We start from the raw sequence: 25,653 nt of genomic DNA, 5'->3' as shown, positions 1-25,653 counted from the left end.
TTTGATAATGAAGAGGAAAGTCATGGGCTGCAGGAGGATATCAATCTACTGGTCAGGTGGGCAGAGCAGTGCCAAATGGAATTTAATTCAGAGACGTGTGAGGTGATGCACTTTGGGAGGGCTAATAAGGAAAGGGTATACACATTAAGTGGTTGGCCACTTAATAGTGTAGATGAACAAAGGGACCTTGGAGTGCTTGTCCACAGATTCCTGAAAGTAGCAGGCCAGGTGGATAAGGTGGTTAAGAAGGCATACGGAATGCTTGCCTTTATTGGCCAAGGCATAGAATACAAGAGCAGGGAGGTTATGCTTAAATTGTATAATACTTTGGTTAAGCCACATAGAAACATAGAAAATAGGTGCAAGAGTAGGCCAGTCAGCTCTTCGAGCCTGCACCACCATTCAATAAGATCATGGCTGATCATTCCCTCAGTACCCCTTTCCTGCTTTCTCTCCATACCCCTTGATCCCTTTAGCCGTAAGGGCCACATCTAACTCCCTTTTGAATATATCCAATGAACTGGCATCAACAACTCTCTGCGGCAGGGAATTCCACAGGTTAACAACTCTCTGAGTGAAGAAGTTTCTCCTCATCTCAGTCTTAAATGGCCCACCCCTTATCCTAAGACTGTATCCCCTGGTTCTGGACTTCCCCAGCTGGAGTACTGCGTGCAGTTCTGGTCACCGTATTATAGGAAGGACATGACTGCACGAGAGAGGGTGCAGAGGAGATTTACTAGGATTCTGCCTGGAATGGAGAATCTTAATTATGAGGACAGATTGGATAGGCTGGGTTTGTTCTCATTGGAACAGAGGACGTTGAAAGGAGACCTCATTGAGGTGTACAAGATATTGAGGGGCCTGGACATAGTGGAGCGTAAGGGTCTATTTCCATTGGTGGAGGGGTCAAATACTTTGGGTCTGTCTTCACGAAGGAAGACAAAAATAACATTCCGGAAATACTAGGGGAGCGAGGAGGAGGAACTGAAGGAAATCCTTATTAGTCAGGAAATTGTGTAAGGGAAATTAATGGGATTGAAGACCGATAAATTCCTAGGGCCTGATTGTCTGCATCCCAGAGTGGCCCTAGAAAGAGTGGATGCATTGGTGATCATTTTCCAACAGTCTATTGACTCTGGATCAGTTCCTATGGACTGGAGGGTAGCTAATGTAACACCACTTTTTAAAAAAAGGAAGGAGAAAAAACGGGGAATTATAGACCGATTTGCCTGACATCAGTAGTGGGGAAAATGTTGGAACCAATTATTAAAGAAGAAATAGCAGGGCATTTGGAAAGCAGTAACAGGATCGGTCCAAGTCAGCATGGATTTATGAAAGGGAAATGGCTAACCAGTCTATAATTACCGGTTTTCTCTCTCCCTCCTTTTTTAAAAAGTGGTGTTACATTAGCTACCCTCCAGTCCATAGGAACTGATCCAGAGTCGATAGACTGTTGGAAAATGATCACCACCAATGCATCCACTATTTCTCGGGCCACTTCCTTAAGTACTCTGGGATGCAGACTATCAGGCCGCGGGGATTTATTGGCCTCCAATCCCATCAATTTTCCTAACACAATTGCCCGCCTAATAAGGATTTCCTTCAGTTCCTCCTTCTCAATAGACTCTCGGTCCCGTAGTATTTCCGGAACGTTATTTGTGTCTTCCTTCGTGAAGACAGAACCAAAGTATTTGTTTAACTGGTCCGCCATTTATCATGCTTGACAAATCTTCTACAATTTTTTGAGGATGTAACTAGTAGAGTGGACAAGGGAGAACCAGTGGATGTGGTGTATTTGGACTTTCAAAAGGCTTTTGACAAGGTCCTACACAAGAGATTGGTGTGCAAAATTAAAGCACATGGTATTGGGGGTAATGTACTGACGTGGATAGAGAACTGGTTGGCAGACAGGAAGCAGAGAGTCGGGATTGACGGGTCCTTTTCAGGATGGTAGGCAGTGACTAGTGGAGTGCCACAGGGCTCAGTGCTGGGATCCCAGCTATTTACAATATACATTAATGACTTACAAGAAGGAATTGAGTGTAATATCTCCAAGTTTGCAGATGACACTAAGCTGGGTGGCAGTGTGAGCTGTGAGGAGGACGCCAAAAGGCTGCAGGGTGACTTGGACAGGTTAGGTGAGTGGGCAAATTCATGGCAGATGCATTATAATGTGGATAACCGTGAGGTTATCCACCCACGGTTATCCACTTTGGGGGCAAAAATACGAAGGCAGACTATTATCTGAATGGCGGCAGATTAGGAAAAGGGGAGGTGCAACGAGACCTGGGTGTCATGGTTCATCAGTCATTGAAAGTTGGCATGCAGATACAGCAGGTGGTGAAGAAGGCAAATGGTATGTTGGCCTTCAAAGCGAGGGGATTTGAGTATAGGAGCAGGGAGGTCTTACTGCAGTTGTTCAGGGCCTTGGTGATGCCTCACCTGGAATATTGTGTTCAGTTTTGGTCTCCTAATCTGAGGAAGGACGTTCTTGCTATTGAGGGAGTGCAGCGAAGGTTCACCAGACTGATTCCCGGGATGGCAGGACTGACATATGAGGAGAGACTGGATCGACTGGGCCTGTATCCACTGGAGTTTAGAAGGATGAGAGGGGATCTCATAGAAACATATAAAATTCTGACAGGACTGGACAGGTTAGATGCAGGAAGAATGTTCCCGATGTTGGGGATGTCCAGAACCAGGGGACACCGTCTAAAGATAAAGGGTAGGCCTTTTAGGACTGAGATGAGGAGAAATTTCTTCACTCAGAGTTGTTAACCTGTGGAATTCCCTGCCGCAGAGAGTTGTTAATCCAGTTCATTGGATATATTCAAGGGGGAGTTAGATATGGCCATTATGGCTAAAGGGATTAAGGGCTATGGAGAGAAAGCAGGAAAGGGGTACTGAGGTGAATGATCAGTCATGAACTCATTGAATGGTGGTGCAGGCTCGAAGGGCCGAATGGCCTACTCCTGCACCTATTTTCTATGTTTCTTTGTTTTGGTCCGTTTTACTCGTCATCATCATCATCATCATAGACAGTCCCTCGGAATCGAGGAAGTCTTGCTTCCATTCTAAAAAAGAGTCCTTAGGTAGCTGAACAGTCCAATATGAGAACCACAGTCTCTGTCACAGGTGGGACAGATAGTGGTTGAAGGAAAGGGTGGGTGGGGAGTCTGGTTTGCCACACGCTCCTTCCGCTGCCTGAACTTGGTTTCTGCGTGCTCTCGGCGACGAGACTCGAGGTGCTCAGCGCCCTCCGGGATGCACTTCCTCCACTTAGGGCGGTCCTTGGCCAAGGACTCCCAGGTGTCGGTAGGGATGTTGCACTTTATCAGGGAAGCTTTGAGGGTGTCCTCGTAACGTTTCCTCTGCCCACCTGGGGCTCGCTTGGCGTGAAGGAGTTCAGAGAAGAGCGTTTGCTTTGGGAGTCTCGTGTCAGGCATGCGGACTATGTGGCCTGCCCAGCGGAGCTGATCCAGTGTGGTCAGTGCTTCAATGCTGGGGATGTTGGCCCGGTCGATGTTATGTATGCAACCCTAGGTAACCTGTATCATACCGCCACCAGGGGGCATATCTGTGGAAGTCCAAGGGATCCCAGCAGAATTTGAATAAAAGGAGCTAAAGTCACACTTACTCATGTCTACAGTACTCAGTTACATTACTTTATTTTGAACATAACAGTCGAGATGGCCAATGTTGGTGCATTTGTGACCACAAGTCCTTAACTCACTCACCTGAAAGAGCATCGTAAAATTCATTATCACTCAGCACGCTCTGGGGCGGGGAGCCTTTGACCAACGATTGTTCGAGTTCATGGTGTTCACAGGCCAGAGTCTGGAGAGCTTCCGAGAGTATCTTGTTCTTCTCCTGTTCCTGCTCTAATCGCAGATTACGCACCTGGAGAGAGAAAGAAGGGAGAGAGAAAATGAGAGGGGGGGAAAAGAGAGCATGCGATGGTGGAGAGGGAGAGGGAGGGAAGAGAGATGGAGAGAGAGAGAGAGAGAGAGAGAGAGAGAGAGAGAGAGAGAGAGAGAGAGAGAGAGAAAGGAGAGACACAGACAGAGAGAACGAGGGAGAGGAAAAGAGAGTGGTGGGGGGGGGAAGGGAGCATGCGATGGTGGAGAGGGAGAGGGAGGGAGGAGAGATGGAGAGAGAGAGAGAGAGAGAGAGAGAGAGAGAGAGAGAGAGAGAAAGGAGAGACACAGACAGAGAGAACGAGGGAGAGGAAGAGAGAGTGGTGGGGGGGGAAGGGAGCATGCGATGGTGGAGAGAGGGCGGGAGGAGAGATGGAGAGAAAGGAGAGACACAGACAGAGGGAGCGAGGGAGGGGAGAAAAGAGAGGAGGAAGAGAGAAGAGGGGAGAGAAAAGAAAAAAGAAAGTATTAAAAGCAGTGATAACCAGAGCACACAGATTTAAGGCGATTTGCAACAGAACCAGAAACAGCGTGACGCATCAATGTTTTTTACGCAGTGAGCTTTTTGTGATCTGCAATGCGCCGCTTGAAAGGGTGGCGGACGCCAATTCAACGGTAACTTTCAAAAAGGAATTTACGGAGCTGTAGGGAGTGGGGCTAATTCAATAGCTCTACCAAAGAGCCAGGCACGATGGGCCGAATGGCTTATTCTGTGCTGTATCATTCTTTTAAAAAAATGATTATTTGTTCCTGGGATGTGGGCGCCCCGGCATTTATTGCCCATCCCTATTTGCCCCTTGAGAAGGTGGTGGTGAGCCGCCTTCTTGAACCGCTGCAGTCCCGTGTGGTGAAGGTGCTCCCACAGTGCTGTTAGGGAGGGAGTTCCAGGATTGTGACCCAGCGACGATGAAGGAACGGCCGATATATTTCCAAGTCGGGATGGTGTGTGACTGGGAGGGGAACGTGGAGGTGGTGGTGTTCCCATGCGCCTGCTGCCCTTGTCCTTCTCGGCGGTAGAGGTCGCGGGTTTGGGAGATGCTGCCGAAGAAGCCTTGGGGGTGGGGGGAGGGGGGGGGGAAGGGGGAGGAGACCATATGCACAAGAAAATATATAAAAATGACCCGCACAGTGATTAGGTGGAGAACGGGAGATGGTTAAATGGCAGAAGGGGTGATAGTACTACAAGACTAAAGGAGGCAGAAGAGAATTAACAGACACGAGAGGCCCAGAGAACGTGTGAATAATTAAAACAGGTAGCTAGGTGGTAATTGGGGGCGTGAATAACTGACAAAGTAGATGGGGGACTCCTGGGTGACTGGATTCTGCTTTATTTGGCTCTCCTCTTCCTGATTAGTTGTTCCATCTCATCCTCATTTTCATATCGCTCTGTGGTCTTGCCCTTCCCTATCTCTGGAATCTCCTTAAGGACACCCTCAAAGCAGAAAACAAGCGCAGGCAGCGGAAGGAGCGTGCGGCAAACCAGTCCCACCCACCCTTTCCCTCAACCACTGTCTGTCCCACCTGTGACAGGGACTGCGGTTCTCGTATTGGACTGTTCAGCCACCTAAAGACTCTTTTTTTTTTTTTAAAAAGAGTGGAATCAAGTCTTCCTCGATTGCTAGGAACTGCCGGTGATGAATCCCCTCTAGCTCCAAAACCTCCCCCCCACCACCCCCGAGATGGGCTTCTCTAATTCTACCCTCGAGCATCCCCGATTATAATCGCTAAGCCATCGGTGGCCATGCCCTTGCCTGGGCCCCAAGCTCTGGAACTCCCTCCCTAAACCTCTCCGCCTCTCTACCTCTCTTTCCTCCTTCAAGCCACTCCTTAAAACCGACCTCTTTGACCAAGCTTTTGGTCACCTGCGCTAATTTCTACTTATGCGGCTCAGTGTCAAATTTTTTAATCTCATAATACTCCTGTGAAGCGCCTTGGGACATTTCACTACGTTAAAGGCGCTATATAAATACAAGCTGTTGTTGTTGTTATTCCATCGGCAATAGCTTCCAGTTCACAAAGGGTTATTGTTCCCGAAATGTTAACGTTTTTTTAAACTTACTCCACTTATGCTGCCCGACATGTTGAGAGTTTCCAGCATTTTCTCTTTTTCTTTCGATTTCCAACATCTTGCTTTTCATAAATGACACAGCAGATGCAGTATAATGTGGATAAATGTGAGGTTATCCACTTTGGTGGTAAAAACAGAGAGACAGACTATTATCTGAATGGTGACAGATTAGGAAAAGGGGAGGTGCAACGAGACCTGGGTGTCATGGTACATCAGTCATTGAAGGTTGGCATGTAGGTACAGCAGGCGGTGAAGAAGGCAAATGGTATGTTGGCCCTTATAGCGAGGGGATTTGAGTATAGGAGCAGGGAGGTGTTACTGCAGTTGTACAGGGCTTTGGTGAGTCTCACCTGGAATATTGTGTTCAGTTTTGGTCTTCTAATCTGAGGAAGGACATTCTTGCTATTGAGGGAGTGCAGCGAAGGTTCACCAGACTGATTCCTGGGATGACAGGATTGGCATATGAAGAAAGACTGGATCGACTAGGCTTATATTCACTGGAGTTTAGAAGAATGAGGGGGGGATCTCATAGAAACATATAAAATTCAGATGGGACTGGACAGGTTAGATGCAGGAAGAATGTTCCCGATGTTGGGGAAGTCCAGAACCAGGGGTCACAGTCTAAGGATAAGGGGTAAGCCATTTAGGACTGAGATGAGGAGAAACTTCTTCACTCAGAGAATTGTGAGCCTGTGGAATTCTCTACCGCAGTGAGTTGTTGAGGCCAGTCGATAGATAAATTCAAAAGGGAGTTAGATGTGGCCCTTATGGCTAAAGAGATCAAGGGGTATGGAGAGAAAGCAGGAATGGGGTACTGAAGTTGAATGATCAGCCATGATCTTATTGAAATGGTGGTGCAGGCTCGAAGGGCCGAATGGCCTACTCCTGCACCTATTTTCTATGTTTCAAATGAGGCGGCCATTCGGCCCGTCGACTCAGTGGTGGAACGAATCACGAACGACCACCAAATTGAATTGGCGCAAGGATTTTTTGGCTCTGTCAATATAGCCATTTCACAAGAAATTAAACTCGACCCCAATTTCAAAGCAAAGGTCGGGAGAGATTCTAACACTGCGCTATACAAACTGTAAATCCAATGTGGATCTACCACAAAACGCACAGCTGCTGGGAATAGAAACAGGAGCAAGCAGTGAAACAAGTTTTAAAGCAAGCGACTCGAAGATCAAATGAAACTGTGGTTTCAAATGTACTGACCATGAGCATCTGTAAACCAAGATTCAGTTTCTGGGTTGGCATTACGCGCTGGTTTAATTTTCCAGCTGCTGTTCCTGAGTATGACTGTCATTCACAGCTCTTCAACCAAATTCCTTACCAGAGGCAAGTGACCTGCTCTTGCATCTACGGTATTTAAGAACATAAGAAATAGGAGCAGGAGTCGGCCATTCAGCCCCTCGAGCCTGCCCCGCCATTCAATAAGATCATGGCTGATCTGATCATGGACTCAGCTCCACTTCCCTGCCCACTCCCTGGTATCCTGGGGCGAATATTTATCCCTCAATCAACATAACAAAAAACACATGATCTGGGTCATCATCACATTGCTGTTTGTGGGAGCTTGCTGTGTGCAAATTGGCTGCTGCATTTGCCACATTACAACAGTGACTACACTGAAAAAAAAAGATCTTCATTGGCTGTAAAGCGCTTTGCGACGTCCGTTGGTCATGAAAGGCGCTATATAAATGCAAGTCTTTCTTTGAATTGGAGAAGGTTAAGGACTGGACCTCACGATTATGAAGGATTACAAGATTATTAGAGGGAGCAAAGAGCTTGCATTTATAGAACATCTTTCACATAAAGTGCTTCTCAACCAATTCATTACTTTCGAAGTATAGGCACTCTTGTGTAGATACTTTCCACTTGTTGAAAGACAATAACAAGCAGGCATAAAGATAATAATCACAAGAAGAATTAAAGGGACGTTAGAAAACATTTCTTTGCACAGAGGATGGTCGCTCTTTAGAATTCTCTGTGACTAATGGTGCTGAAACAAAGTCCTTTTGTTATGTAACTATGTAATACGTGCCACCAGAGGGCGCGACTGTTGGAGTCCTAATGGTCACCTCCACACACATGCAGGGCCAGTATAAAAGGTTAGCTGCCATGTTGTCTGGAGTTGTGATAAAGATGACTCAGGTCACACTAAGTTTAGTTCACAGTACTCAGCCTCGTGGAGTTCTTCTATACACAACACCTTTAAAAAAAGCTAATTAGATTTGGGGCCCTAAAATTATTCAGAAGGCATTGGGCGTAAGCACGAAGACTGGAATTAGAGGCAGAGAAGGAAAGTGCCTGCAGAGACTCGAGTTCCCAAACTTCCCTTTGCTGGGCTCCAACTTTACATTGTTCTACAAGTCCATGTTCTCATGACTACAGTGAAACATTCAAAATCAGCAGAGGCCAGCACTGGTGCGTCTTTCAGAAGGATAGGTGATCAACACGAGCTGATGCAGGCAACCTTTGTGAACATAAGAGCACAAAAAATAGGAGCAGGAGTTGGCCACTTGGCCCCTCGAGCCTGCTCCGCCATTCAATAAGATCATGGCTGATCCGATCATGGACTTGGCTCCACTTCCCTGCCTGCTCCCCATAACCCTTTACTTCCTTATCGCTCAAAAATCTGTCTATCTGCGCCTGAAATATATTCAATGACCCAGCCTCCACAGCTCTCTGGGTCAGAGAATTCCACAGATTTATAACCCTCAGAGAAGAAATTCCTCCTCATAGAACCATTGAAATTATCTCAGTTTTCACCTCATTTCAGTTTTAAATAGGCGGCCCCTTATTCTGAGACTATGTCCCCGAGTTTTAGTTTCCCCCATCAGGGGAAATATCCTCTCTGCATCTACCTTGTCGAGCCCCTTCATTATCTTATAAGTGTCAATAAGATCACCTCTCATTCTTCTGAATCAGTTAAAATCAGCCAGTAACAGCAACAGGCAGAACCAGTTACTGCCAATAAGTATTGGGGCTTAGCAACGAAGGTTCTCCAGATGCTGCCTGACCTGCTGAGTATTTCCAGCATTTTCTGTTTAAATTTCAGATTGCTGAAATCCGCAGTATTTCGCCTTTGAACAAAGGCATGTGTTGTGCCTGGGACCGATGTTGCACGTGGATCTGTCGATTGGTCGTTTCCAACCATTAGTAATTCAACAGGTCCTAACTATTAGAACAACAACTTTTTGTTAGGCGGTCCCTCGAATCGAGGAAGACTTGCTTCTACACCAAAAACAGATCTGTTCAATCAGTTCACAGGTGTTTCAATGAAGGACCTAATATTCCAGGTCCCGAACTCCATGTTGAAGGGTGGAAGATGCCTGTGCGTGGATTTTTTAAACGTGGGGTGACTGTTGCACACCAGCCACCACACAGGCTTGACAGAGCGAGGTCTTGATCCATTGGTAAGGGTTAACCAGGACGACTGGAGACCAGCTCTGCTGCACGGACCCAATGCGCACACATATCGCAGTGTGGGCTGGGCCCGTGCTGCCCCTGGGCCCTCGCCTCTCCTGGGCCCCGATCACATCCCTCTACAATCTCTTGCCGCTCCTTCGCCCCGACCTCGCCGCTCCTGCTGTACCTGCCCACGCTCCAATCAGACATCCAATCCCAGTCGCCCTCTTCACTGCACCAGCTCGTGCTGTACGCTGGAGTCGTACACTGCCACGTTGTCCAGGGGCCGCTTACCGCTCCTTTTATGGACCTGACCTGCCGCTGGTGTTTCCTCGCTGGTCGGGATTGTCACGCTACTCCTGTTAGAACTGTGAGGCAGCAACGTGCGATGGCCCGGCGCGACCCCGGTCTGCAAGACCATCAGCAGGCCGGAGCCATTGGAGGGAGCAGCGTACGGCGGCATACCACTGCAGGGAGCAGTGCGTGCGGCTGCAGGAGGGCGACGGCTGACTGCAGTGCGGGCAGGTACAGCAGGAGCGGCGAGGTCGGGGCGAAGGAACGGCGAGAGATTGTAGAGGGATGTGATCGGGGCCCAGGAGAGGCGAGGGCCCAGGGGCAGCACGGGCCCAGCCCACACTGCGATATGTGCACACTGGGTCCGTGCAGCAGAGCTGGTCTCCAGTTAGTCCTGGTTAACCCTCGCCCCTGGACCAAGACCTAGCTCTGTCAAGCCCGTGTGGTGGCTGGTGTGCAACGGTCACCCCACGTTAATAAAATCCACCCACAGGTATCTTCCACCCTTCAACATGTAGTTCGGGATCTGGACTATTATGTCCTTCATTGAAACACCTGTGAACTCATCCCTTTTTGGCGTGGAAGCAAGTCATCCTCGATACGAGGGACTGTCTTTGATGATTAAAATTACAAATTTCAAACCAGCAGGAAGCATTACTGAGAAACTTGCAGTGCAATGTGCAATCTCCTCCACTATGTGGCAGAGCAACAAGAGACAACACAATAAAGATTTAAGAATGAATGTCTTTCACAGTTAGCAAGACAAAACACTGCGGATGCTGTAAGTCTGAAATACAATGGAATACAATGTTGGAAAGTGTGAGGTCATCCACCTTAGAGAAAAAAAAACAGTAAAAGGGAATATTATTTGAATGGGGAGAAATTACAACATGCTGCGGTGCAGAGGGACCTGGGGGTCCTTGTGCATGAAACTCTTTTTGGATGAATCCCAAAAAGTTAGTTTGCAGGTGCAGCAGGTAATCAGGAAGGCGAATGGAATGTTGGCCTGCATTGCGAGAGGGATGGAGTACAAAAGCAGGGAGGTCCTGCTGCAACTGTACAGGGTATTGGTGAGGCCACACCTGGAGTACTGCGTGCAGTTTTGGTCACCTTACTTAAGGAAGGATATACTGGCTTTGGAGGGGGTACAGAGACGATTCACTAGGCTGATTCCGGAGATGAGGGGGTTACCTTATGATGATAGATTGAGTAGACTGGGTCTTTACTCGTTGGAGTTCAGAAGGATGAGGGGTGATCTTATAGAAACATTTAAAATAATGAAAGGGATAGACAAGATAGAGGCAGAGAGGTTGTTTCCACTGGTCGGGGAGACTAGAACTAGGGGGCACAGTCTCAAAATACGGGGGAGCCAATTTAAAACCGAGTTGAGAAAGAATTTCTTCTCCCAGAGGGTTGTGAATCTGTGGAATTCTCTGCCCAAGGAAGCAGTTGAGGCTAGCTCATTGAATGTATCCAAGTCACAGATAGATAGATTTTTAACCAATAAGGGAATTAAGGGTTACGGGGAGCGGGCGGGTAAGTGGAGCTGAGTCCACGGCCAGATCAGCCATGATCTTGTTGAATGGCGGAGCAGGCTCGAGGGGCTAGATGGCCTCCTGTTCCTAATTCTTATGTTCTTATATAAACAGAAAATGCTGCAAACACTCAGGCAGCTCTCTGTGGAGAGACAGAGTTAACGTTGGGGGTCGATGACCTGTCGTCACTGGCACTAGCAAGCCACTCTGGGACGGTGGACATTGAGGTTCCCCCACTCACTGTGGGGGGGGGGGGGCCCCGTGTTCCCCTCAGAACTCCCTCCCAGTCAGGCTCAGTGCAGAGGAGCACCGACTCATCAGTTCAAAGGGACGGAGCAGTAATTGATAAGCAGCACAGAGAAGGTTCACTCGGTTAATTCCAGGGATGAGGAGTTGACTTATGAGGAAAGGTTGAGGAGGTTGGGCCTCTACTCATTGGAATTCAGAAGAATGAGAGGCGATCTTATCGAAACGTATAAGATTATGAGGGGGCTTGACAAGGTGGATGCAGAGAGGATGTTTCCACTGATGGGGGAGACTAGAACTAGGGGGCATGACCTTAGAATAAGGGGCCGCCCATTTAAAACTGAGATGAGGAGGAATTTCTTCTCTCAGAGGGTTGTAAATCTGTGGAATTCGCTGCCTCAGAGAGCTGTGGAGGCTGGGTCATTGAATAAATTTAAGATAGAGATAGACAGTTTCTTAACCGATAAGGGAATAAGGGGTTATGGGGAGCGGGCAGGGAAGTGGAGCTGAGTCCATGATCGGATCAGCCATGATTGTATTAAATGGCGGAGCAGGCTCGAGGAGCTGTATGGCCGACTCCTGCTCCTATTTCTTATGTTCTTATGTCAGAGTTCGGCGCATGCGCGGCCCGTGGCCGGGAATGGTTCTGGACGAGGGGTGGTTCTGGATGAGGGAGTTCTGGATAAGGGAGGCTCAACCTGTCTCTCTTCTTCAACCCAACCGTTTATTCTGGGGCAAAAGCAAAATACTACGGTGGCTGGAATCGGGAATAAAAACAGAGACTGTTGGAAATCTCAGCGGGTCAGACAGCATCTGTGGAGAGGCAGCAGAGTTAACGTATCGGGTCGGTGAAGGAGTTCTCACAAAGGGTCATTGACCCGAAACGTTAACTCTGCTTCCTTGCCACAGATACTGTCTGACCCGCTGAGATTCCCAGAGTTTATTCTGGTGATTCCCTACTTTACTGTACATTACGCTAAACTTTCTCCCCAGTTTCGTTCCACCCATTATTCTGTCGGAGAAGAGAAATAGTTGAAACACAAATCAGTATGTGTGTGCACACGAGAAAGAGGGAGGGAGGCAGGAGAGAAAAAGAGAAAGAGAGACAGACAGAGAAAGAAAGAAAGGAAAGAGAGGAGAGCGAAAAAGGAAAAGGGAGAGAGAGGAGAGAGAGAAAAAGAAAATGAAAGTGAAAGAAAGTGAGAACACAAAAGGAGAGAGAGAGAGAGAGAGAGAGAGAGAAAAAGACAGAAAAAGAGAAAGGAGGGAGAAAGAGAAAGGAGAGAGAGAGAAAGAGAGAAAAAAACAAACTGAGCCATATGACACTACAGATTGACACCAGTAATCTCTGCAGACTTTGCCCGCTCTCCTGCCAGATGTTGGGGGGAAAACCCCTGAAAAAACCGCATAAACAGCCACTTCCGCTGGGGGGGACCTTGAGAAACGGAAAATAAGGGAAACCCTGTGACAATTCTACCCAGAAATTATTGATCTTAAAGATAGAATGGATTTTTGTGACTCAGATGAAAAGAGAGAACGGGAACGGTAACATAGCGGTTATGTCACTGGACCAGTAATCCCGAGGCCTGGACCAATGATCCAGAGACCAGAGTTCAAATCCCCCCATGGCAGCTGAGGAATTTGAATACACTTAAATTAAATTAAATCTGGAATCAAAAAGCTAGCATCAGTAATGGTGACTGTGAAACTATCGGGTTGTGGCAATAACCCGCCTCACGGAAGGAAATCTGCCGCCCTTACCCAGTCTGGCCTGTATGTGACTCCAGACCCACAGCAACATTCTGGATAAGGGATTTTTCCGGACGAGGAGTAGTCATGTTAAATTGGATGGTACAGGTCACGTTAAATTGGATGGTTGACTCTTAACTGCCCTCTGAAATGGCCCAGCGAGACACTCAGTTGTAACAAACTGCTACGAGAAACAAGAATAATAATAAAACCGGATGGACCACCCGGCATCGACCTCGGACACGGCAACGGCCCACCCAGCCCAGTCGACCATGCAAAGTCCACCTCACCAACATCTGGGGTCTTGTGCCAAAATTGGGAGAGCTGTTCCACAGACTAGTCAAGCAACAGCCTGACATAGTCATACTCACAGAATCATACCTTTCAGCCAATGTCCCAGACTCCTCCATCACCATCCCCTGGGTGTGTCCTGGCCCACTGGCAGGGCAGACCCACTAGGGGTGGCAGCACAGTCGGTATACAGTCGGGAGGGACTGGTCCTGGGAGTGCTCAACTCCAGACCCCGCAAAGTCTCATGGCTTCAGGTCAAGCACGGCCAGGGAAACCTCCTGCTGGTTACCACCTACTGCCCTCCCTCAGCTGGTGAATCAGTACTCCTCCATACTGAACACCACTTGGAAGAAACACAGAGTAGCAAGGGCACAGAATGTACTCTGGGTGGGGGACTTCAATATCCATCAAGAGTGGCTCGGTAGCACCACTACTGACCGAGCTGGCAAGCCAGCGTTTATTGCCCATCTCTAATTGCCCTCAAGAAGGTGGCAGTGAGCCACCATTTCAGAGGGCAGTGAAGAGTCAACCACATTGCTGTCACATTGGAGTCACATATAGGCCAGACCGGGTAAGGACGGCAGATTTCCTTCCCTAAAGCACATTAGTGAACCAGTTGGGTTTTTACGACAATCCTGTAGTTTCTGGCCACCATTACAGACGCTAGCTTTTTATTCCAGATTTATTTAATTAACTGAATTCAAATTCCATTAAGCTACCGTTTCCCTGAATCCATCTATTGCCTTTGATGTAGGAAAACTTCACAAAGCAATTGCAGAAGGAGAGACAGAAATTGACGCTGAGCTCAAGGAGGTGATCATGAAACTGTACTTTGCTGCAGAGAAAGACTTGCATTTATATAGCACCTTTCATGTCCACCGGATGTTCAATGCGCTTTACAGCCAATGAAGTACTTTTGGAGTGTAGTCACTGTTGCAATGTGGGAAACGCGGCAGCAAATTTGTGCACAGCAAGCTCCCACAAACAGTAATGTGATAATGACCCAGATAACAAGTAGAATGGGGTCAGAAGCAAAAGATAGAATGAAGAAAAGTCAAAGTGGAGGGCAGAGAAACCCAAGTCAAAAAGCAAAAAGGGCCACATTACATAAAAATTCTAAAGGGGCACAGTGTGTTAAAAAGACAAGTCTGAAGGCTCTGTGCCTCAATGCGAGGAGTATTCGGAATAAGGTGGACAAATTAACTGCGCAGATAGCAGTTAACGGATATGATGTAATTGGATTCACGGAGGCATGGCTCCAGGGTGACCAAGGCTGGGAACTCAATATCCAGGGGTATTCAACATTTAGGAAGGATAGACAGAAAGGAAAAGGAGGCGTGGTGGCGTTGCTGGTTAAAGAGGAAATTAATGCAATAGTAAGGAAGGACATTAGCTTGGATGATGTGGAATCGGTATGGGTGGAGCTACGGAATACCAAAGGGCAGAAAACGCTAGTGGGAGTCGTGTACAGACCAAACAGTAGTAGTGAGGTTGGGGACAGCATCAAACAAGAAGTTAGGGATGCATGCAATAAAGGTACAGCAGTTATCATGGGCGGCTTTAATCCACATATTGACTGGGCTAACCAAACTCATAGCTCTGCGGTGGAGGAGGATTTCCTGGAGTGTATTAGGGATAATTTTCTAGACCAATATGTCGAGGAATCAACTAGAGGGCTGGCCATCCTAGATTGGGTGATGTGTAATGAGAAAGGACTAATTAGCAATCTTGTTGTGCGAGGCCTCTTGGGGAAGAGTGATCATAATATGGTATAATTCCTTATTAAGATGGAGATTAACACCGTTAATTCAGAGACTAGGGTCCTGAACTTAAGGAAAGGTAACTTCGATGGTATGAGACGTGAATTGGCTAGAATAGACTGGCGAGTGATGCTTAAAGGGTTGACGGTGGATAGGCAATGGCAAACATTTAAAGATCACATGGATGAACTTCAACAATTGTACATCCCTGTCTGGAGTAAAAATAAAACGGGGAAGGTGGCTCAACCGTGGCTAACAAGGGAAATTAAGGATAGTGTTAAAACCACGAAAGAGGCATATAAATTGGCCAGAAAAAGCAGCAAACCTGAGGACTGGGAGAATTTTGTAATACAGCAGAGGAGGACAAAGGGTTTAATTAGGAGGGGGAAAATAGAGTATGAGAGGAAGCTTGCTGGCAACATAAAAACTGACTGCAAAAGCTTTGAGAGATATGTGAAGAGAAAAAGATTAGTGAAAACAAACGTAAGTCCCTTGCAGGTGAATTTATAATGGGGAACAAAGAAATGGCAGACCAGTTAAACAAATACTTGGGTTCTGTCTTCACGAAGGAAGACACCAATAACGTTCCGGAAATACTGGGGATCGAGGGTCTTGTGAGAAGGAGGAACTGAAAGAAATCCTTTTAGGCAGGAAATTGTGTTAGGGAAATTGATGGGATTGAAGGCCGATAAATCCCCGGGGCCTGATAGTCTGCATACCAGAGTACTTAAGGAAGTAGCCCTAGAAATAGTGGATGCATTGGTGATCATTTTCCAATAGTCTATCGACTCTGGATCGGTTCCTATGGACTGGAGGGTAGCTAATGTAACACCACTTTTTAAGAAAAGAGGGAGAGAGAAAATGGGTAATTATAGACCGGTTAGCCTGACATCAGTAGTGGGGAAAATGTTGGAATCAATTATTAAAGATGAAATAGCAGCACATTTGGAAAGCAGTGATAGGATCAGTCCAAGTCAGCATGGATTTATGAAAGGGAAATCATGCTTGAACATTTTCTAGAATTTTTTGAGGATGTAACTGGTAGAGTGGACAAGGGAGAACCAGTGGATGTGGTGTATTTGGACTTTCAAAAGGCTTTTGACAAGGTCCCACATAAGAGATTGGTGTGCAAAATTAAAGCACATGGTATTGGGGGTAATGTACTGACGTGGATAGAGAACTCGTTGGCAAACAGGAAGCAGAGAGTTGGGATAAACGGGTCCTTTACAGAATGGCAGGCAGTGATTAGTGGTGTGCCTCAGGGCTCAGTGCTGAGACCCCAGCTATTTATAATATACATTAATGATTTGGATGAGGGAAAATATAATATCTCCAAGTTTGCAGATGACACTAAGCTGGGTGGCGATGTGAGCTGTGAGGAGGACGCTAAAAGGCTGCAGGGTGACTTGGACAGGTTAGGTGAGTGGGCAAATGCATGGCAGATGCAGTATAATGTGGATAAATGTGAGGTTATCCACTTTGGTGGCAAAACCACGAAGGCAGATTATTACTGAATGGTGGCAGATTAGGAAAAGGGGAGGTGCAACGAGACCTGGGTGTCATGGTACATCAGTTATTGAAGGTTGGCATGCAGGTTCAGCAGGCGGTGAAGAAGGCAAATGGTATGTTGGCCTTCATAGCTCGGGGATTTGAGTATAGGAGCAGGGAGGTCTTACTGCAGTTGTACAGAGCCTTGGTGAGGCCTCACCTGGAATATTGTGTTCAGTTTTAGTCTCCTAATCTGAGGAAGGACGTTCTTGCTATTGAGGGAGTGCAGCGAAGGTTCACCAGACTGATTCCCGAGATGGCAGGACTGACACATGAGGAGAGACTGGATCGACTGGGCCTGTATTCACTGGAATTTAGAAAGAAGAGAGGGGATTAGAAGGACTGGATAGGTTAGATGCAGGAAGAATGTTCCCGATGTTGGGGAAGTCCAGAATCAGGGGACATAGTCGAAGGATAAGGGGTAAGCCATTTAGGACCGAGATGAGGAGAAACTTCTTCACTCAGAGAGTTGTTAACCTGTGGAATTCCCTGCCGCAGAGTGTTGTTGATGCCAGTTCGTTAGATATATTCAAGAGGGAGTTAGATATGGCCCTTACGGCTAAAGGGATCAAGGAGTATGGAGAGAAAGCAGGAAAGTGGTACTGAGGTGAATGATCAGCCATGATCTTATTGAATGGTGGTGCAGGCTCGAAGGGCCGAATGGCCTACTCCTGCACCTCGTTTCTATGTTTCTATAATCTGTTTTTATTATGTTGATTGAGGGATAAATATTGACCCCAGTACACCGGGGATAACTCCCCTGCTCTTCTTTGAAATAGTGCTGTGGGATCTTTTACATCCACCCGAGAGTAGACGGGGGGCCTCAGTTTAACGTCTCATCTGAAAGACGGCACCTCCGACAGTGCAGCGCTCCCTCAGCGCTGCCCCTCCGACAGTGCAGCGCTCCCTCAGTGCTGCCCCTCCGACAGTGCAGCGCTCCCTCAGTAATGCCCCTCCGACAGTGCGGCACTCCCTCAGTGCTGCCCCTCCGACAGTGCGGCACTCCCTCAGTACTGCCCCTCCGACAGTGCGGCGCTCCCTCAGTACTGCCCCTCCGACAGTGCGGCGCTCCCTCAGTGCTGCCCCTCCGACAGTGCGGCGCTCCCTCAGTACTGCCCCCCCTCAGTACTGCCCCTCCGACAGTGTGGCGCTCCCTCAGTACTGCCCCTCCGACAGTGCGGCGCTCCCTCAGTGCTGCCCCTCCGACAGTGCGGCGCTCCCTCAGTACTGCCCCCCCTCAGTACTGCCCCTCCGACAGTGTGGCGCTCCCTCAGCACTGCCTTGGGAGCGTCAGTTTAGATTTCTTTGTGCTCGAGACCCTGAGTGGGTCTTGAACCCACAACCCTCTGACTCGGAGGCGAGAGTGCTGCCCACTGAGCCACGGCTGACATCAGAATAGCACAGCCCCCACCCTGCTTAAAATGGGCAGTCGCTTACATCAGCTGAAAAGCGCAAACCATTAATCGTTTGCCTGAACGGCAATTTCAAAGTTGCTGGTTGTGGCGTTTTAAATGCTCAGCTTATTTGGGGCAGAAACATCTGTGCTTACTCACATTAGCAGCGTGGTTCAGTGCATTGGTGCAAGAACAAGTCAATAGCACCTCGTTTAGATGCAGTGAAGCAGGAACACTCATCAGGAAATGATTCAAATAAAGCTATTGTGGTTGCGTTGAATGTGGTTTCTTCGATAGTGATCTACAGTATATTTAACAGGTCGTGACCATCATCATCATCACAGGCAGTCCCTCGGAATCGAGGAAGACTTGCTTCCACTCTAAAAGTGAGCTCTCAGGTGACTGAACCAGTCCAATACGGGAATTACAGTCTCTGTCACAGGTGGGACAGACAGTGGTTGAGGGAAAGGGTGGGTGGGGAGTCTGGTTTGCCGCACGCTCCTTCCGCTGCCTGCGCTTGGTTTCTGCATGCTCTCGGCGACGAGACTCGAGGTGCTTAGCGCCCTCCCGGATGCGCTTCCTCCACTTAGGGCGGTCTTTGGCCCAGGGACTCCCAGGTGTCGGTGGGAATGTTGCACTTTATCAGGGAGGCTTTGAGGGTGTTCTTGAAACGTTTCCTCTGCCCACCTGGGGTTCGCTTGCCATGTAGGAGTTCCGAGTAGAGCCCTTGCTTTGGGAGTATTGTGTCGGGCACGCGAACAATGTGGCCCACCCAGCGGAGCTGGTCGAGTGTGGTCAGTGCTTCGGTGCTGGGGATATCATCCCTGTGGAAATGTATTTTTATCTAAGCTGATACCACACGGTATTTTTGTGCCCTTTGCAATATATATATAACAAAATGGAGTCCTGGTCCTTCCAGAACTTTCTGCATAAAAGCAGTCAGCTTGCATAAACAGCTAAACCTGGCTTGAGATGGCTGATGGCCATCAGACAGCTAGGAGACAAGTCATGCTGAGACAAGTACCCCCCATGGTGCTCTCCTATTGTCTATACGACAAGTTCCATGCCACCCCACCCTTTTCGAAGTACTCAAACCACCAGCCATTATCTCTTGTAGAGACCTCATCCATTTGATGCAAAAAGATAACTGACTAGGAAACTGAACAATCCTGACACAATGCAAGACAGGTAATAGCTCATTACCACACTCTCATGGAGTAATGGCCGGCTGGCCAACTAATAACCCTGACAAAAGGAAATATCTGGAAACCATGTCAGGACAAGGATGTAGTAATTAACTCTTTATCTGTATTCACTGACTGCGAGACAGAGCCAATACACAGGGAGAGGCCATAACTTGGGTTTTACTGTATAAGTATCTTGTGAAACTGTACCATTTCGGAGGTGTTCACTTAGCCCTTGACTGAGTGTGACCTTTCCCTTGCTAGCAAGTAAATTAAAGAAACTTCTGCCGGAGCTGAAAGTGTCGGAGTCATTTTTTTCGGAGGTCGAGATTTCGACATCCCCCAGTTGTCAAGATCTCTGAACAGCCTCCAATGCAAGTATATCCTTCCTTAAATACGGAGACCAAAACTGCATGCAGTACTCCAGGTGTGGCCTCACCAATACCCTGTATAACTGTAGCAGGACTTCTCTGCTTTTATACTCTATCTCCCTTGCAATAAAGGCCAACATTCCATTTGACTTCCCGATTACTTGGATGTTACGGTTGACCATGTCAGAGCTGATGGACGAGGTCACAGTCACAGAGGATGCAAGTTCTGGCTTTGATTCGGGCCATTAGTGTGCTCAGATTCGAGCCATTTAAACACAAACAACTGCATTATACCAAATTCACTCGTCCTCGAACGTGGCTATCAGCATAATAATAACTTACAGCTGCTCACAAAAGGTTTGATTCAAAATGTTTATGAAATCCGCTCATTTTCCCTGGAGGTCCCACAGGTACCCTCATGAGACACAGATGAAACACAGTTTGCCTGGCAGCTTCATACATACACTCCAAAATTGCAGGGAAAAATGTACATACATACACTCCAATCATACAGAGGCAAACCAGCCTGATCTGATTATGTACAGCACAGAAACCAGCCATTCAGCCCCACAGGTCCATGGTCCACACCAGCCTCCTCCCATCCGGTCACCCTATCCATCTACGCCTTTCGCCCTCGGGCACTTACCTAGCTTCCCCATCCCTGTCTCAGCTAATCCACTGCTGAAGCCCTCATCCATGCCTTTGTTACCTCTGGACGTGACTATTCCAACGCACTCCTGGCTGGCCTCCCACATTTTACCCTGCGTAAACTAGATCCAAAACTCGGCTGCCCCGTATCCTAACCCGCACCAAGTCCCGCTCACCCATCACCCCCTGTGCTCGCTGACCGACATTGGTCCCCGTTAAGCAATGCCTCGATTTCAAAACTCCCATCCTTGTTTTCAAATCCCTCCATGGCCTCGCCCCTCCCTATTTCTGTAATCTCCTCCAGCCCCACAACTCCCCCCAAGGTGTCTGCGCTCCTCTAATTCTGCCCTCTTGAGCATCCCTGATTATAATCACTCAACCATCGGTGGCCGTGCCTTCTGTAGCCTGGGCCTCAAACTCTGGAACTCCCTCCCTAAACCTCTCCGCCTCTCTTTCCTCCTTCAAGATGCTCCTTAAAAGCTACCACTTTGACCCAGCTTCGAGTCATTTGCCCTAATTTCTCCTTATGCGGCTCGGTGTCAATTTAAAAAATAAATCTCATAATACTCCTGTGAAGGGCCGTGGGATGTTTCACTACATTAAAGGCGCTATATAAATACACGTAGTTGGTGTTAAATGCATCATTTAAGTGTTACTTGGCAGAGATAGGTTGGAGTGAGGCCGTGGAGGGATTTGAAGACACAGATGAGTGTTTTAAATTCGATGCATTGGAAACAAGTTGGTACAGATCGGCAAAGACATGAACGGTGGATGAATGGGACGGTTTGTGCGGGAAAGGAGATGGGCGACTGAGTTTGGAATAAATTGGAGACTGTGAACTGTGGAAAATGGGAGGCGACTGAAAAAAATACATTTAAGTGAGAATGAAGTGAGAATCTTCGGTACGGGACTTGGTGCTGCGTAGATTAGTGGGGTAGCGCTCAGGCAGGCAATGTGTTTTGTTATAACACAGAGGTGAATGTGAACAGAGGAAATGTCTTGGAAAGCAAGAGAGAAAATGCTGGAAATCTCAGCGGGTCATGCAGCATCTGTGGAGAGAGAAACAGGGTTAACGTTTCGAGTCGGTGACTCTTCGTCAGAACTGGTGAAGGATGCGGGAACAATAGAATATTGTTCTCTTCCTCCTTCCTGTTCTGCTGATATTTAAATAACTTGCAAATACAGGCAAAGAATTTGACCCCGTGCGTGATACGACTGGCTCTATTTGTACAAGTGTTGTACTGTGCCATGTGGCATCCTTTACTTCTACAGTGTAAGAACATAAATATTAGGAGCAGGAGTCGGCCATCCGGCCCCTCTAGCCTGCTCCGTCATTCAATACAATCACGACTGATCTTCGACCTCAACTCCACTTTCCCGCCCGATCCCCATATCCCTCGATACCCCTAGAGTCCAAGTCTATCCCCCTCAGCCTTGAATATACTCAACGATTCAGCCTCTACAGCCCTCGAGGGCACAAAATTCCAAAGATTCACCACCCTCCGAGTGAAGAAATTCCTCCTCATCTCAGTCCTAAATGGCCGACCCCTTATCCTGAGACTGTGACCTCTGGTTCTAGACTCTCCAGCCCGGGGGAAACAACCTCTCAGCATCTATCCTGTCAATCCCCCGCAGAATTTCGTATGTTTCAATGAGATCACCTCTCATTCTTCTAAACTCGAGACTCCAGGCCCAATCTACTCAATCCCTCCTCATAGGACAACCATCTCATCCCAGGAATCAGTCTGGTGAACTTCCGTCACACCCCCTCTAAGGCAAGTACATCCTTCCTTAGATCAAGAGACCAAAACTGTGCGCAGTTGTGTGGTCTCACCAAAGCCCTGTATAGTTGTAGCAAGACTTCCTTACTCTTGTATTCCAACCCCCTTACAATAAATGCCATTTGCCTTCCTTACTGCTTGCTGTACCTGCATTCTGTCTTTTCTCTAAAAGAACATAAGAAATAGGAGCAGGAGTCGGCCATTTTGCCCCTCAAGCCTGCTCTGCCATTCAATACGATCATGGCTGATCTGATCACGGACTCAGCTCCACTTCCCTGCCCGCTCCCCATAACCCTTGGCTCCCTTATCGTTCAAACATCTGTCTATCTCCACTTTAAATATATTCAATGATCCAGCCTCCACAGCTCTCTGGGGCAGGGAATTCCATAGATTTACAACCCTGAGAGAAGAAATTCCTCCTCATCTCCGTCTTATATGGACGACCCCTTATTCTTAAACTATGCTCCCTAGTTCTAGATTCCCCCACGAGGGGAAACATCCTCTCTGCATCTACCCTGTCAAGTCCCCTCAGAATCTTATATGTTTCAATAAGATCACCTCTCATTCTGCTAAACTCTAATAAGCATAGGTCCAACCTGCTCAACCTTTCTTCATATGACAACCCCTTCATCTCAAAATCAACCTAGTGAACCTTCTCTGAACTGCCTCCAATGCAAGTATATCCCTCCTTAAATAAAGGAGACCAAAACTGTATGCAGTACTCGAAGTGTGGCCTCACCAATACCCTGTACAGTTGTAGCAGGACTTCCCTACTTTTATACTCTATCCCCCTTGCAATAAAGGCCAACGTTCCATTTGCCTTCCTAATTACTTGCTAACTTTTGTGTTTCATGGACAAGGACCCCCAGACCCCTGTGTACCATCGCATTTTGTAATCTCTCCCCGTTTAAATAATAATTTGCTTTATTATTTTTCCTACCAAAGTGAATAACCTCACATTTTCCCATATTATACTCCATCTGCCAAATTTTTGCCCACTCACTTAGTCTGTCTATATCCCTTTGTAGATTCTTTGTGTCTTCCTCACAATTTGCTTTCCCATCCATCTTTGTAACATCAGCAAACTTGGCTACATTACACTCGGTCCCTTCAGCCAAGTCATTAATATAGATTGTAAATAGTTGAGGACCCAGCACAGATTCCTGCGGCACCCTACTAGTTACTGTTTGCCAACAGTAAAATGACCCATTTATCCCGACTCTCTGTTTTCTGTTAGTTAGCCAATACTCTATCCGTGCTAATATATTACCCCCAACCCCGTGAGCACTTACCTTATCTTTTATGTGGCATCTTATCAAATGCTTTCTGGAAATCCAAATACACCACATCCACTGGTTCCCCCTTTATTCACCCTGCTCGTTACATCCTCAAAAAACTCCAGCAAATTTGTCAAACATGATTTCCTCTTCAAAAAACCATGCTGACTCTGCCTGATTGAATCATGCTTTTCCAAATGTCCTGTGACTGCTTCCTTATTAATAGACTCCTGCATTTTCCCAACGACAGATGTTAGGCTAACTGGTTTATAGTTTCCTGCTTTCTGTCTGCTTCCTTTTTTAAAAAAAAATAGGGGAGTTACATTTGTGGTTTTCCAATCTGCTGGGACCTCCCCAGAATCCAGGGAATTTTGGTAGATTACAACCAATGCATCCACTATCTCTGCAGCCACTTCTTTTAAGACCCTAGGATGTAAGCCATCAGGTCCAGGGGACTTGTCGGCCTTTAGTCTCATTATTTTACCGAGTGCTACTTCTTTAGAGATAGTGATTGTATTAAGTTCCTCCCTCCCTATAAGCCCTTTGATTATCCACTATTGGAATGTTTTTAATATCTTCTACCATGAAGACCGATACAAAATATTTGTTCAAAGTCTCTGTCATTTCCCTGTTCTCCATTATTAATTCTCCAGTCTCATCCTCCAGGGCATATACACTTACTTTAGCCGCTCTTTTCCTTTTTTATGTACTTATAGAAACTCTTACTGTTTTTATATTTCGTGCTATTTGCTTTCATAAGCTATCTTCCCTCTCTCTTATTTTTTTAGTTGTTCTTTGCTGGTTTTTAAAAGTTTCCCAAACCTCTGGCCTCCCACTAGTCTAAGCCACATTGTATGCCCTTGTTTTCAATTTGATACCATCCCTTAGTTCCTTAGTTAGCCAAGGATGGTTATCCCTTCTATTACAGTCTTTCCTTGGCAATAGGATATATTTTTGTTGAGAGATATGAAATTTCTCCTTAAATGTCTGCCACTGCTCATCAACTGTCCCACACTAATCTATTTTCCCAGTCCACTTTAGCCAACTCTGCCATCATACCTTTGTAGTCCCCTTTGTTTAAGCTTAGGACACTGGTTTGAGATCCAATTTTTCACCCTCCAACTGAATTTGAAATTAAACCATGTTATGGTCACTCATTCCTAGAGGATCCTTTACTAGGAGATCGTTTATTAATCCTGTCTCATTATACAGTACGAGATCTAAGATAGCCTGTCTCCTGATTGGGATGGCGGGATGACGGGACTGACCTATCAAGAAAGACTGGATCAACTGGGCTTGTATTCACTGGAGTTCAGAAGAATGAGAGGGGACCTCATAGAAACGTTTAAAATTCTGATGGGTTTAGACAGGTTAGATGCAGGAAGAATGTTCCCAATGTTGGGGAAGTCCAGAACCAGGGGTCACAGTCTAAGGATAAGGGGTAAGCCATTTAGGACCGAGATGAGGAGAAACTTCTTCACCCAGAGAGTGGTGAACCTGTGGAATTCTCTACCACAGAAAGTTGTTGAGGCCAATTCACTAAATATATTCAAAAAGGAGTTAGATGAGGTCCTTACTACTAGGGGGATCAAGGGGTATGGCGAGAAAGCAGGAATGGGATACTGAAGTTGCATGTTCAGCCATGAACTCATTGAATGGCGGTGCAGGCTCGAAGGGCCGAATGGCCTACTCCTGCACCTATTTTCTATGTTTCTATGATTGGTTCCGTAGCGTACTGTTCAAGGAAACTATCCCGGATACACTATGAACTCCTCCTCAAGGCTACCCTGGCCAATTTGCTTTGTCCAATCAATATGAAGGTTAAAATCGCCCATGATTATTGCCGTTCCTTTTTTACAAGCCTCCATTATTTCTTGATTTATACTCCGTCCAACAGTGTAGCTACTGTTAGGGGGCCTATAGACTCTGCCCACCATTCCCCTTATTATTCCTTATCTCCACCCAAACTGATTCAACATTTTGATCTTCTGAGCCAATATCGTTTCTCACTAACGCACCGATATCATCCTTTATTAACAGTGCTACCCCACCTCCTTTTCCTTTCTGTCTGTCCTTCCGAATTGTCAAATACCTCTGAATATTTAGTTCCCAGCCCTGGTCACCTTGCAACCACGTCTCTGTAATGGCTATCAGATCAAACCCATTTGTGTCTATTTGT

The 25,653-nt window shown here is 47.0% G+C and overlaps 1 protein-coding gene across 3 annotated transcripts in view; it reads right to left on the bottom strand.

Moving 5' to 3' along the window:
- osbpl1a (oxysterol binding protein-like 1A) overlaps nucleotides 1-25,653 on the bottom strand; it is a 316,457-nt gene that overhangs the window by 130,567 nt on the left and 160,237 nt on the right. For all 3 annotated transcript variants that reach the window (XM_070896777.1, XM_070896770.1, XM_070896784.1), the window contains exon 16: nucleotides 3,738-3,900. In XM_070896777.1, coding sequence (XP_070752878.1) covers nucleotides 3,738-3,900 — 163 coding nt within the window. The remainder of the gene's footprint in view (nucleotides 1-3,737; nucleotides 3,901-25,653) is intronic.

The sequence above is a fragment of the Pristiophorus japonicus genome, chromosome 1, assembly GCF_044704955.1.
Source record: "Pristiophorus japonicus isolate sPriJap1 chromosome 1, sPriJap1.hap1, whole genome shotgun sequence".
Lineage (NCBI taxonomy): Eukaryota > Metazoa > Chordata > Chondrichthyes > Pristiophoridae > Pristiophorus > Pristiophorus japonicus.
The sequence above is the reverse complement of the archived record's forward strand: the minus strand, read 5'-3'. Positions and strand labels throughout refer to the sequence as shown.